Source organism: Microcaecilia unicolor, chromosome 6, assembly GCF_901765095.1.
Source record: "Microcaecilia unicolor chromosome 6, aMicUni1.1, whole genome shotgun sequence".
Classification (NCBI taxonomy): Eukaryota; Metazoa; Chordata; class Amphibia; order Gymnophiona; family Siphonopidae; genus Microcaecilia; species Microcaecilia unicolor.
In genome coordinates this window covers 283,779,235-283,794,268 of record NC_044036.1, presented here as the reverse complement: position 1 = coordinate 283,794,268, position 15,034 = coordinate 283,779,235, and the positions used below count along the sequence as shown (strand labels likewise).

General features: G+C 41.0%; 1 protein-coding gene across 1 annotated transcript in view; it reads left to right on the top strand.

Annotated features, from left to right (window-relative positions):
* Positions 1 to 15,034, top strand: part of COL5A1 (collagen type V alpha 1 chain) — a 376,227-nt gene that overhangs the window by 342,619 nt on the left and 18,574 nt on the right. Inside the window, 12 exon segments of the mRNA XM_030207658.1 lie at positions 299 to 352; positions 1,851 to 1,886; positions 2,880 to 2,892; positions 2,895 to 2,932; positions 5,651 to 5,669; positions 5,672 to 5,700; positions 5,703 to 5,847; positions 5,850 to 5,873; positions 5,876 to 5,904; positions 7,496 to 7,609; positions 11,683 to 11,715; positions 11,717 to 11,752. Of these exon segments, the coding sequence (XP_030063518.1) occupies positions 299 to 352; positions 1,851 to 1,886; positions 2,880 to 2,892; positions 2,895 to 2,932; positions 5,651 to 5,669; positions 5,672 to 5,700; positions 5,703 to 5,847; positions 5,850 to 5,873; positions 5,876 to 5,904; positions 7,496 to 7,609; positions 11,683 to 11,715; positions 11,717 to 11,752 (570 nt within the window).

The window sequence follows — 15,034 nt, the reverse complement described above, 5'->3', positions numbered from 1 at the left end:
TGGACTTGGGAGGCCTCCATATCCCTAAATCAATATTCCATTTCTTCTGCAGTAACTGCAACCCATGGATGTAACCAAAAATTGTTCAGCTGTCTGTGTTACTGTCACTTGTACCAATGTCTGTTGCTTGTCTACAAAATGAAGTCACAGGAGTTGTACAGAATGTGGCTGGCTGCTCGTTAAGTCTGTCATTTGCCATTAACTATAAAAGTCACAACATATTGCTTCAGTATGATTAAAACAGTTTATAAAGCTGATTATTTGGCTTCTTTAATTGTAATTTTCATATCTCTTCTAGGGTATCAATGGTCCATCTGGCCCACTTGGTCCTCCTGGTCCCCCTGGCTTACCGGTATGCACTTCTAATCCAACCTTCAAGTGTTTTTCATAACATTAGAAGAAACAAACATGGTGAAAATTCTTATAACTAATTCTGGTTATTTTTAGTCCAATATTCAGTATAAGTACAAACCGTGGGTTGAGTCAGATGCTATATAGCTGGGTGAGTCATTTATTTGTATAGTATACGGTAGTATATTAGGAATGAAACCTGGGAGAATCTTAATATGATTTGCATGGTGTACACATATATTTGCAGATATCTAATGAACAGTTCCTGCTCTTTAGAGCAGTAATTCCCAAACCTGTTCTGGAGGAATCCCAGTCAGTCATGTTTTAAGGATATCCACAATGAATATTCATAAGACTGGTGTGCATACACTGTCTCTTTGGTATGCAGATCTATCTTATGCATGTTGATTGTGGATATCCTGAAAACCTGATTGGCTGGGGTTCTCCCAGGACAGGTTGGTAAACCCTGCCATGGATATTACAATCGATTCAAGACTAAGAGACAAGATGCAAAATAAAAATCAAATAGGATACGAATTAGTGCAGCAAAGGTGTGAGCTAAAGGAGGTAGTTAGAAGTGGGTTAAACTGAGGAAAGGATAAGCTGAACTAAGTAAAGCTGCAAGGAATGAGTCTTCTTAAGAATCTGTGTAAGAAACAGTCAGTGGGTAAATTGTCGCCTGATGTTCAGCCTGCAGCGGTATGCTGCATCTGAGCCACTCACAGATGCAGGCTGAACCAACCCCAGATATTCAATGCCTGGGGATGCGCGGCTCCCATAATTGAATATCTGGGTATCAGTGGCTACCTGGAAATGAACTGGCCACCCACCTGATAGTCAGAGCGGTATCTAGTTAACTTTAGTGCATAACCCTCACCCCTCCCCGTTTACTAAGCTGCATAGCAATGCCAACACAGCCCATATAAAGTGAATGGGCTGTGTCAGCATTAGCGCATGGCAGCTGCTTAGTAAACAGGAGGAAAGGTTAGGACAGCCTTTTTGCTGTCCTAACTTTATGCAATTACTTAGCCAGTTAGAGGACTGAAAATCACTGCTAACTGGTTTAAGTTGGCACTCTGCCCATGTTCTGCCCTGGCCTGCCGCTGGTTAGGAGATGGCCGGTTAGCAGCATATTCAGTGGCACTAACCAGTTAAGTGCTGCTGAGTATCAGGTGCCTGGTCACTCAGTAGGGTTTGACCAGGCAGGAGCCTTTTGTGCCTGGTCAAACCCTTTTGAATATCAGACCCTTGATGTTTAGGGATGGGGCAGGGAGCAAAGTGACAAGGGTGCACCATGCCTCTCTCTATAATTTAACATTACTTTCCATTTTCTCTGTCCCAGTAGGGTCAGCTTTCTCTGCTTGCTAAGCAATAGGCTTTTTTTGGAGAAGTAAAAGCCTAAACTGCACCCAGTCTTGTGATCAGTGGGGGAGGGCAGTAGTAGCTGCAGTCTGTCCCAGTACTAAAGCTCTGCGTTTTCTCTCTCTCTCTTTTTTAAGGGTGCTCCTGGTCCGAAGGGTGCTAAAGGATCTTCAGTAAGTGCTGGCTGCCAAATTCTCTACAAATTTTAAAAATGAACCTTTTTAAATATCACTACACACAGGATGTAGCTAAGTATGCCCTTCTGTTACTTCACAGTAGGGATATTATTACCAGATCTCATACACAGTATCTTGCTTTAAGAAAGAGTTATTATTACTAGCCCAGTAAATGGCTATCGTACCACATAATATATTCCATGACACCTAACCATTACATTATGAGACTGAAGTGGAACATGCTAGTGAGCACCATAAACCTTGCACTATGCAGGGAGGAAAATGTTAGAGTTGAAGTAATAACTAATAATTTGTGTGTGTCCCTATTCCTGAAAGATCTCTAGGGTAATTTTATTTATATTATGGAGGTTTTCTCTAGGCTACAAAACCCTGACTTCAATATATAATAGGTACCTGGAATCAAAATACTTCACCTTTGATATCAGCTGCAGTAACCTAGATAAAGAACGTGAAATATACTCATTGAAACAATGAAGCTGGGGCATTGTTGACTTAGATTATGGAATTCAGAACCCCTTGTATCTTCGTTAAAAGAAGAGGTCAGGCTGCAAGTTAAACACTTTTTGAATCACTTATGTTTTCTCCAGTATTTTGGTTGTGAGGGCAAAAAAATTACCTATGGGAACTATCCTTCAGCCAATTACATTGCACATCTCCCCCATAAATTTCCATCTTGACCAGCAGAAAGTGATGGGTGCAAACACCATGTCAATACTGACTACAAATGACCGCCCAGTACTGTAGACTTAAAAAAAGAATAAAGCCAGATCTTTTTTGAGACTCAGCTTGAACAGCATGAAGAAAAAACTTGCTTATTTCGTCTGGCTGAGCTACATGTTAAGTACAGTAGGACCCTCTCCCTCATAAACATAAGCAATAATCATTTGACTTCAAATACATAACTCTAACAGGAGAATGGTTTGTCATTTGAGATTTTCTGAGTCTCTCTATCTCACTGTATTTTCACAGGGTCCAACTGGTCCAAGGGTGAATCTGGTACTCCAGGCCCACCTGGTCCTCCAGTTAAGTGTTTACTGTATCTTCCACAGCTCACTGATATCTGCTGCTTACCTTCTGTTTATTATCGGATATACATATCACAGGGATAGTCTCATGTTTTGAAACAGCTTTGTTTATAATAGAGAGGCCAAGGAGAGGAGAAGGAAAAGGTAAAGACTCTTGGAAGAGACCTTAAAGGAGGGGACAGGGAGGCTGGAAGCAGGTGCCCGCCATCTGGTCACAGAAGTCCTGCTCCTCCTAAAATCTAAGCTAGAGAAGTACTGTGTATTGAGTAAAGTCATTACGTGAAAGAAGAAATAAGAAAGGAATGTGCATCCCTGAAGATGTTGGTATGTCTAGTGGATTGTAATTTCGTCTATTGGGATATCTTCATTTCATCAGGTAGTCGAAACTCATAATATAGATGGCATTTAAGAAAAACCTTCATGTACTGTTTCTTTTAAGTCTGGTTATATACATTTAGGGCTTCTGATTTTTTATTATAACAGGGAAATTCTAATAATCCTCCCCCTCATTGGAAAATTGGGACTTACAATTATCTCTCAAGGGGACTAATTATCTCCTCCTTTGAGGCAGATAACATCCTCAGAGTGGAATCAATCTTGTTCTCCCCAACCTTCCAGCCCAAGTAGGAGCTGTATTTGGCAGTTGGAGTATCTTCCCTCCACCTATCTGTCAATTTTTGTAATTTAAAGCTGGTACTATGGCACCTTGGCTGCATTCTCGTCCACTGCAACCAGTGCCTGAGTATACTGCTTTTAAAAGCATGGTCCACACTCAGCTCCAAGGACTGAGGTGCGGAAGCTGTCAGCTTTAAATTACAAATTAAGTTGTAAAGCAGTGAGGAGAGGAGGCAATGCTCCTACTAGTGTGGCTTCTTCCTGTATGAGATTCCAGCTGACCCAGTGGACCATGGGATCAACAGTGTAGGCAGGACGCATGAAGGGAAATGGCAGCAGGACCAACAGGAGCCAGAATAGGTGAGGAGAGAAAAAACATATTGGAATTTGGGAGAGAGATTGGTGAGACTGAGGAGGGGAGGAAAGGGGGATACAGTGTGGTCAGAGGATGGAGAGGGAGAGAAAGTGGTATTGCAAAGGAGGGGAGAAGAGATTGGTGAGGCTGGGAACAGCAGGGAAGGGGGGGACACGTGTGGTGAAAGGATGGAGGAGAAAGAAAGTGGTGGGACTGGAGAGGAGATGGGAGAGGTGACCAGACAGTGGTGAGTGAGGAAAGTGTGGGGAGGAAGAGAGAGAGAAAGATTGATGGTGGTGATAGAGGGACTGATGATAGACAAAGGCTGGAGACAGGGAGAAGAAGTTGTTGGTGGCAGGGCTAGTGCAAGGATAAGTTCCAACTTAGTGAACCATCAGCAATTTGCCTCACATTGCTTGCCCATGCCACCCCACTATACCCAGAGTCCCAAAATCTCCCTTCTCTCTCACTACTTCTGGTGTCCAGCATCTCTTTCCTTCCCCCAAACTCATGTATCCAGCATCTTTGCCTTCCCTCACCCCCTCAGGTGTTCAGCATTTTTCTTTCCTTTTCAATTTCCGAAGCATGCACCACCTCCCCTCTTTTGTTCCCCTGTCACCACTTCTGCTGTCCCTGCTATCAGAGCTGACTAGGAGCATAATCTGCTGCAGTGGACCTTTCAGCATTTAAGGCCTCCACCCCCCTTTGATATCTGCCAGAGAGGGGCAGGGACATGACCAGCCTTAAGTATATTTGCACATATGCGAAAGGCCCATCACTGATAGCAGCTTTAAAGGAATGCCATTGCCAGTTGGGCCAATGCTACGTTGCTGCTCTAGATTGACACTTAGTAAGACTAATGGCTGGGCCAGCCCTGGTTGGTGGGAATTGGCATAGGGTTATAAAGAGACAAGTTTGGGGTGGAGGAGAGAATAATGGGAATGAACTTGGGTCTCCAACGTCTTTAGAAGTTAATAAGAGGTTGAGCAGGGAACCCTGCACTTGACTAACCCTCACTAACACATTTCAAAACTGAACTCTCCTAAACATGCTCTAGGATTGTATTTCATGATGCAAAATCACTGATAAACCCATATATTTGTTAGCATCCCAAATCACCTAATTACCCAAGCATTAAACACCTGGGGTCTCTATTACTAAGGCGCGCTAGTGTTTTTAGCATGCACTAATATTTAGGGTGCACTAAACATTAGAGATGTCCATATGAATAAATGGACATCTCTAACGTTTAGCGCACCCTAAATATTAGAGAGCCTTAGTAAAAGAGGCCCCTAAATTCCATTTTTAAAATACCTAAGATCTGAAGCCCTCCTCTATCATAGTATTTCTGTCAGTATTTGGCCCAGTATGTTCAGTGGCCAGTGTCCTATATATCAACCTTGGCACATTTTATCACCTTCTAAACTTAGCTTTTGACATTCCTTAAATGCACTTTCAGATAATAACTTCCTATCCTATAGGAGATCTTGCAAAACCAGCAATTAAAATAATGTATCATTTCTTTCTACTGGAATTTGCATATATTTTGGAAGTAAGACAGCAACATAAGCTTGTTTTTAATGGTGGTCTTGAGCTGTAGATTTATTAATATATGACCCACCTGTATCTGGAACCCTAACTCATACTGAACCTACCACTATGGAATGGGGCTTACAAAGATTTTGTAAGTGTTCCTTGTATCAACGTAAAAGCTTATTCTATCACCTGATATGCATTCTTCCAAGGGTCCTCCCGGTGAAGTCATTCACCATTGCCTATCCATGCTTCAAAGAGGGCAAACGTAACATAGATGCAAGCCAGCTGGTCGACGAGGGCAACCCAGACAATTATATGGATTATGCCGATGGCATGGAAGAGATCTTTGGCTCATTGAACTCTCTGAAACAGGAAATTGAGCAAATGAAGCATCCACTGGGCACTCAAATAACCCAGCTCGCACCTGTAAGGATTGCAGCTCTGCCATAAAGACTTCCCAGATGGGTAGGTCTTCAAAAGATAAGCAGAAGACAAACCTCCCGATATTGAAAGCTATTTAACTGGCCAGACACGGCTGCTGACTAATTAAATAGCATATCAGTGCCTAACCTCTAATATTCAGTAGGAGATAACTGGTTATCTCCACTGAATATTGCTGGTTGCGCCTAACACATTATTGGCTATATTGTACAACTTATCTGGTTAGGCGCCGATATTTAGCGCCTAACTGGATAAGTTTAGCGGTCAAATAGAACTGCATAAATAGCTGTTCTATCTTTAATAGCTAAACAGTTAACTGGTTAGTGCTCCCTCCTCCACTGCTAACTCCGTTCCTTTATCTTGCTGCACCTTATGCCTGTACGTCAAGCTCCATCTCTGGCTGCCTTCAAATCTAGGCTAAAAGCCCATCTTTTTGATGTTACTTTTAACTCCTAACCCTTACTCATTTGTTCAGTGTCCATGTTTTATCATTCCCACCTTAGTAATTCCCTTATCCCTTATTTGTCCTGTTTGTCTGTTCTAGTTAGATTGTAAGTTCTGTCAAGCAGGGGACTGCCTCTTCATGTCCAGTGTACAGCGCTGCATACATCTAGTAGCACTATAGAAATGATAGTAGTAATTAGTAGTGGTTAACCCCCCCCCCCCCTCAGATATTCAATGCTGGTCGCTGGAAACAGTCCGGTATTGAGTATCCAGGTTTAAACGCTGGTAGCAGATAGAAAAAGTGGTGCCCGACATCAGCTGAATATCAGGCTCAAAGTACCTATCATCTGTACAGCCACTCCCATTAAATCCACAGCACCATTTTTGTGGCTAAACAGCACTTGTGAAAATGATCTTTTATAAAATTGTCCACCCTTTGTTGGTTAAAAAATGCATGGTGCTATTTGCATGTACTTTTACCTGCTGTGTGTGTGTGGGGGGGGGGTGGGGGAGGGAGGAGAATGTTTCTTGACTCATTTTAATGGACAATCCCTGCCGCCTTGGCATTTACAATTTAATCTAGACAGACAGATGAAATATACCGAATACAAAAAAACCAAAAAGAGACTTAAGCTAGGATAGCAGGGCCACGAGTGAGGGGGTTTAACAAAAGTGGGATTAAAAGCGAGACAGAGGGCTGCTTTAACTGAGTATCATCAGATGTGAGGCAGGGGTCTGACAGTGTTTCACGGAGAAGTTCTAGGATTATTAACCGCAGTTCTGACTGAGGTAAACAAAGAAAATGCTCTTTGCAGTCTGGAGCACAGAATGGAGAATCTGTTGCCTGAGCAGGAAAGAATTGAGGTACAGGTGATAAAAGCAACCTCAAAGAGCTGAGTTTAAAAGAAGTTGAATGTGAGGAGAGCAAGAGAGAGACATTTGAGAAGGTCTGACTTTTCCAACCTTCTGGAAACAGATACTTATGATAGTTCATTCTTAAGTCTATGTGTGCTCATGAACATTAGTATTTATAAAATATCAAATATCTTGCAAAGGAAAAGGAGATATCAAGTCTATTCCATCCAGCATGGGTTAAGATTTCCACTGTTTCAGACGACACGGTGATGGAATTCATTTCTCTGCTATTTTCTCTTTTTTTCTCATATCTAGGTGAATACTGGATTGATCCTAACCAAGGCTGTTCCAGGGACTCTTTCAAAGTTTACTGTAATTTCACAGCTGGTGGAGAGACCTGTATCTTCCCCGATAAGAAATCTGAAGGGGTAGGTTCAAAGCTCTAGGTTCTACATTTTAAATAACAGTTGAATGGCTGAGGCACTGATATGTGCAGAAGCCACAGTGACAGTCAGTGAATGTATTGCTTTTAACCTTATTTATTTCTGTTGGGGATCTTGACCTACAGCAGTTTGGATATGATGTGGAGGTGAACATTCAGCCTCCATATGGACAGTTTTGGTCTTTCTCCCTTGTCTGTGATGTGTGTGTGTGTGTGTGTGTGTGTGTGTGTGTGTGTGGTATGTGCAGCTTTTGCTTCCATCTGACATTTGAGCATTTTCCTGTGACACAGAAGGTCTTGAGTCATGTACCTTTCCAATAGAAGCTACATAGAACATTCTTTGTTTGAAAATGTAGTACAGGTATGTTCGTAAAGTATATTGCCCCTGCCATTTCTCCATCTTGGGTTATGAGGGAAGGAGGGAGAATGATTTTTTTTTATTAATAAAGCTATCTGGGTTGTTAGTAGAAACGACAACCTTCAGGATCAGTATACCATCAATTGAGTAGAACCTATCTAAATATACCAATGGTATCAATGTGAACAATATACTTTTCTTGCACAATTGCAGGAACCAAGTCTGATTTTCAAGGAACAATTTCTCAAAAATACGATTCATTAAAAAATAGGGAGAAAAAGACCTCATAACGACCCAAACCCACACACCTTGCTAATTCAATAAATGTGGTTGGTCCATCTGTAATCATGGGTCAAAAAACTCACATCAGAAAATAAACAGTTAGTGGATCTAAAACAATTTTCAATTTTATTATACTATTCACATCCACTAAATCGAGCAAAAAAAAAAGTTTATAACTTAGCTTGATTTGCAATGCACAGCTGATTTTCCTTACGACTGAGGTCCTGACGGGACCTGTTTTGCGGCAGCTTCCTCTAGAGATTCAGCCAGAAATGTCCTGAAAGAAAATTCACAATCAAAAATAGGAATGCCTATGTTTACAGCATTGAGTCTTCATATCAATATTATTAAACCTACTAATGCTGTGCGTTCATGTTCTAGCCATTTTAAACACAGATGTTGCTGTAAGCTAGTGGAAGCAGGCAGTAATATGTGCTCATTCTGTGTTCTTAGACAGCTAAAATCCTTTGAAATAAATTTGAGTCATCTAATATCATAAAATTCATACCGGATAGCTGACCTATTGACAGTTGTACGATCTTACATTCTGCTTGTAGAACCAAACTGAAGTACTCTTACGAAGTTGATCAGTTTGGTATCAGATAAGCTCCAATTTTTAGGTCCTTCTGTAAAACAATGTACAGCTCATTGTGAAAAGGGAGATATCACATTCTAGGCTTGATTCATCCAAAGACTTTTCCCATAGACACAGAATAAGGAAATAGCCTTCTCCCTGCTTCAGCAGATGACCACAATGTTTTCTACGAAAATTCCACACAGAGACTAATCTAAGCTGTTTCTGTGCAGAGGCAGTATGATATTTTAACTTTCTCATCCAATGAGTTCAGCAACGGAAACACCTTCAGCCATTGCACAGTGACTATAAAACTGGTGACGAATATACAGTTATGTACTATGAAGAGTGGTTTGTGTTCATCCCGCATTATTGCGTTAGGTGATGTCAGATATCCGAAATACTTGAGGGCCATTTCAAACACAGTTTGTTTTTCAGTCAAACAAACATAGCTGTGAGGCTTTGGGCCACCATTGTTCTGGAAGCCTATTATTTTTGCAGTTGTGTAGAACTGGTTTCCAAGGCAACAGTGTTTCTCTGTTCAGAGCGCTAGCTCCAGCTGTGTTCATAGAAGAGAGTTCCAAACATAGTGAAGGAGCTCATTAAACCACAGGTGAAAGATCAAACCTGGAAAGGTTTGTCTTATGAATGAACAGCACACAATTTGAGCAGTCTAGTTTTTTGACCTTTAAGGGCTTCCTTAGCAAAGAGGTTACAGTTTCTTTCAAGTCACCAGCACAATTTTTGTCTGATTGACCTGTTTGATAGTGATTCCTTTAGCACCACTGTGTCTTCAGGTTGCAGGTCCTTTCTTCCAACCACCATTCCAGTGGTACTATACCAACGTAACAGATATCCAATGTTTGATATAACCTTTCTACTAGAAAGTAGACCATTTAAGAGATACTGTGCCTGTAGATGCTTAACATCTAGAAGGCAATTTTAGATGGATTAGGCATCATTTAAACACATATAAAACTGATTTGTATGTATAAATCATCTTATATGTAAAACAAAATGATATTGGAACTGGTGTTACTTATGCACAGATGTTGTGACATGAGCAAATTTAAAGGGGGTGTGGTTTGGCCTGATATTTTAAGTGATTTAAGTGGGCAGAAAAGGCACCTGCACACTTAAATTGTGCTCAGTTGCCCAGCCATGGATATTCAGCAGGTCAACAGGACTTAGTCAGCAGTGCCACTAAATATTGTCACTAATTGGCTGTCTTGAAAGTGGGCAGGAGAGGGGTGTTACAGGGAGCAGAGTTGGGGAGGAGCTGGAAGTTATGCAGGTATCTGCAAGATTTAGCGCTTGTGCCCACATAGCTAACTGGGTATGTAGGACCACATAAATAGCAGTCTTAACATTGCTGATTAGCAATGTGGTGCCAGCACTGAATATCAGCTGGCACCCAGATGACTTCTGCCGAAGCTGCCTGTGTTCTCCCCTCTCTCCCTTCTGAAGAACAGCGGCTCCCCCTTCTTGCCCATCTCCTACCTGAAGGACAAGGCCCCCTTTTCTTCCCCCCTCTGAAGAACAAGGCCTCCCCTTCTTTCTTCCCTTTTCCTTTGGTGAACAAGCCCCCCCCCCTCCATAGCATCCCACCCAGGCCTATTGGGTGCTTGACCAATGCCCAGTCGCTGCTACCCAGATTAGCTATGTGGATTTATGAAAACTGTATATTCCAGTGGTCCTTACAAAATACTATTGCGTTTTACACACATGGACCAAAGCAGTCATTTTCCATCAAGACGCTCCATAGAAATTTAGGCTATTAGTATCCTACTTTTTGTCTTCCTACACCATTTTGTTTATTCTCTAGCTACACATGCAAAATGAAGTCTGGCCAGTTTCACTGCAGAGAGACTGTCTTTTGCTTGGTGAGGATCAGGACGGTTACCCCAGGGTTGGTTATATGACCGATGATCAGTCTGAGACTTAGTCACTGTGTTAAGTAATTCCAGCTTGCAAACACTTCTCCCATAGACCTTCAGATTTTTGTGTAAAGACAAGGCTGGGTGTATATTTATGCAGACAACATTCAGGTGATGATCCCGATGCAGAAGATGGCTGTGCTAGGATCTTTTGTGCTAGGTTCTTATTTAAAACTGGTGGGTGACTGGATGCAAGAAATAAGTTACTGTTGAATATTTCTGAAACTGAGTTGTTGTCGGTAACTGCAGGAGCCACTAGTAGTTAGGTAGTGTGGTGGTCTATGGGGTGTCTAATCCCTATTCCATCTGTGATGCGTAATTTGGGAGTACAACACTCTGTAAACTAAGGGTGACTGAGAAGGCTGAGAGATTATTTGGGATGGGTGACTGTTTTGGTTGCCATCCCACCCTGTGGAATACAGTTCCTATGATATGCAGTGGAAGAGGATTATGTTCTTTTTTTTTTTTGTTTTAGAACAGTTGAAATCTTATTATGTTTAGCTGGAAATGTTTACCAAACAGATTTGTTTTAGGTGCCTTATATAGAACCTGACCCTATATGGGTAATGCATGCAGAAGGCTTCTGTGTCAATCAAGTGATCCTTTAAGGCTGAGCAGTATATCAAATTTTTAACAAACTAATCTAAATTTCATGTTGCTAGTAACCAGTTTACAGCTAACTTATGCTTTGTGCAGACACTTTAAGTAAGTATTCTGAGAGCATGTTGCTGAGTGTACCTTGTTGTCTTTGTCTGTTTCTTCTTCACCCTCACCCTTCCACAATTTAGGCTAGAATCACTTCCTGGCCAAATGGAGAACCCAGGCTCTTGGTTCAGTGAATTCAAGCGTGTAAACTGGTAAGATCTAAACTCGGCTTCTGGTTTCTTTAACCCTGTCATATTTTACAGAGTAAACCGGCCCGCTGGCCCAAAGAGGTGCCTGGCAACATGGTATAGTCATTACAAGCGAGGTTCCATGGTAGTGCCTAACACGGCCTGCAGTCTCAATCAGAGCACATCAGTACTTTCTGCTTTGATCATGGCCAAACTCATGTCACCCTGCATGTTTGACTAATCCTCCTCTTTGAAAGTCACTATCTCCGCCCCAAACAGAAAGTCAGAAATGTTTAAGGTGGAATGATCCATAAAACTAAATCCCAATAATACAGGAGCCACTGGTTTATGTAGGAGGAATAGGAGGAAATATTTTTTCACTCAACGAATAGTTAAGCTCTGGAACTCTTTGCCGGAGGAGGTGGTAACAGTGTTAGCGTATCTAGGTTTATAAAAGGTTGGACAAATTCCTGGAGGAAAGGTCCATAGTCTGCTATTGAGACAGACATGGGAAGCAACTGCTTGCCCTGGGATTTGTAGCGTAGAGTGTTGCCATAATTTGGGTTTCTGCCAGATACTTGAAACCTGGCTTGGCCACTGTTTGGAAAACAGGACTAGATGGACCATTGTCTGACCCAGTATGCTACTCTTATGTTCTTTTGAGGAGATATTCTCTAGTGGTATCTTTGGTCATTAGGAAATGCTGTTTTTTTTCCCCAATCCCAGCTCTCCCATTAATTTGTGTCATCTTGTGCGTCAGTTATGTTTTCCTAGGTCCCTTTATACCCACTAGTACTATGGGAGCAAAGTGTTCTACATAGCAGCAGTGGTATTGGGTTGTCTTAATATGAAAACATTATGAAGTTTTCATATAAAATCACGTATATTTATTTATTTAAAAAAACTTGTATCTTACCTAACACTAACATTTTACAATAAAACAAACATTTAAAAGAAACCCTAATACATCAGACAATGCATTGTGAGGCTGTGTATGCTTGTCCACAGCATAAATGGGTAATATATTGCGGTGTTTTCTAGATTATGAGGTACTCTTAGATTTCTTTGATAGATATACAAGTTATTCAGTGGAGCATGTACTTGTATACTATGGCATGCCTTAGAAAGAATCACAATAGCAATCATTGATCATGGATCTAATTATGTATTTTTTTCTGCACCTCTCCTTAATCCTTGGTGACTAGGCAACTCAGAAATTCAGTCAATAAATAAACAGATCCATACTCACAGAGTAGTGGGGAGGGACGTCTAATCTGATTAGCCTGCAATGGTGATACAGAGCTCTCAGTACTGAAGCTCCAATACTACTAATAAATGAGATCATTGCTCCTTTCTAGAACACCAAATGGCTTTATCTTCACCAGTACCATACCACACTGACCTTACAGAACTTATAGAGTCTGTAATCCTGTTTGAGAACTGGAAAAATGGGACTGCAGGTGGTGCTTTTGGTGGAGTTAAGGCACCTGTAAAAATTGCCTTATAGAATCAGTTGTGCATCAAGTCTGAAAACTTCCACCTTAAAAGATGTCTGCTACTTTAAGTCACACTGAATGACTCAAGGCACCAAGCTCTGTCTCTCTCTTGTGCTTTCTACCCACAAAACTGGCTACAGTGGCTTAGTGCATCCTCAACAGTGGGCTTTCAGCAAACCAATGTATCAACTTAGGATCTGGACATCCAATGTTCTATTTCAGAAAGCAGCAGTACAGATCATTAACTTTTTTTTTCTTTTCAATTGGGGTGAGGGGAATAGTCAATTTTATAACTATGTACCCACATACTTTCCTCTGTGTGCACTTCAGTGATTTCTCAAAACATAAGTATTTGCATACTTCTGTTTGGAAAATAGCCCCAGAGACTTTATGCACTTACATTTCACCTGCTCTTGACCATGCACAAAATTTCTCAGTAAATGTACCATACATATGTTGCATAGGTTTAAAATATGTACGAAAACATAACCTTCTGTTCAGCCTGGGTAAAGTTACACATGCGCAGGCTGTAGGCATATAATTTACATGCATATTGGGCACATGGAAATGCTTGTGAAAATTGCCCTTTTAGTCAGCAGACTCTCTTTTTGAAATTTTTTTAATTTAATTCATGAGATAAAGTATTTGGAATAAAAAAAACAAACAAACAAACACAACCCCCCCCCCCCCCCCCTTTTTTTGTTCACCATTGCCAGGGTACCTAGTCTCCAAATGCTTATCATCATCCAAAACTTAAATAAAACATCAATTGAAGAGCAGCCTGTGGGAGGAATTATTATTTTTGGAACAGCAGACACTAGAAGCTAAGAGATTCCATTTAATTACGGAAAATACTGCATCATCTTTTATTGCTTAATACATAAAAGGAAAATCCATAGAAACACAATACAAACAGGGGCAAGAAATAACTGGACATTTCTGTGGAAAGTAGGTTGCACTGCTGCTTTAATTTTAGAACTGCTCTCTTGCCAGTTATTCTCTCGCTCCTTATTACTTCGTCAGCCGCAGTCAGTCCTAAAGGCAAGGGTTTGTGCTTCCTATTTCTAAGCTAGCTGAAGCCCTGGGAACGGTGGGATGCCATTCCTTAGAGGAGCAAAAGAGGCTAGCTATGGATTTGTACTTCATTTTAAAAACTAGGCTATGAACACCTGGAAGAAATTTGAAAGACTAAAACAAAATGTTGGTTACAACACTAAATCTGTTTTAGTTAGACTGGTTTGCAGGAACACAAGTAACAGTTGTGTAGTTAATAACAGTCATTACACTGACTATTTCCCTTACTCAGATGAGTACAGTACCTGCTGTGTACTTAGAGGAATCACAGCATCAATCTTGTAAAATGGGATGCTTTCCTAAAAGAATATTCGACTTATCTGTCAATTTTATATATAATAGCCCTGAAGCTGAAAAAATAGATGTTTGGTAGGAATATCTCTGATTATTTTCAAACTATACACAATAGAGAATACATATTAGTCTATATTCAGGTAATTTTTGCACTGATTATTGATTATGAGTTGAGGCACCACCACCGGGAATAGTGCTACAGAAGCAGCTTTCCAGCTGGAATGTGTGGCTGAAATGTCCGACACAAGCTGAAATATCTAGCGCTTTTGAATGCTATCCCTTCGTAGCTATGGCTGCTTCCCTCTCTTGCTTTGCATGCCTGCTGCCCAACATTAAGTCATCTTTAACTCTCAGGAGGAAGGCGTGCTGGATCCTGACAACTGGTTGGTATGTTCCTATTTGATAGTCTCACAGAAATCATTCTTTTTAGGATGTTGGCAGCTTGTTCTTGGAAAACCAAGCTATGGTGCATGAATGTGCACTTTACCTCCTTTTAATTTCAGTGACTTTAAGAGACACAAACAAGGAAACCATCAGGCCAAGTGGCTTTTCGACAAAAACTA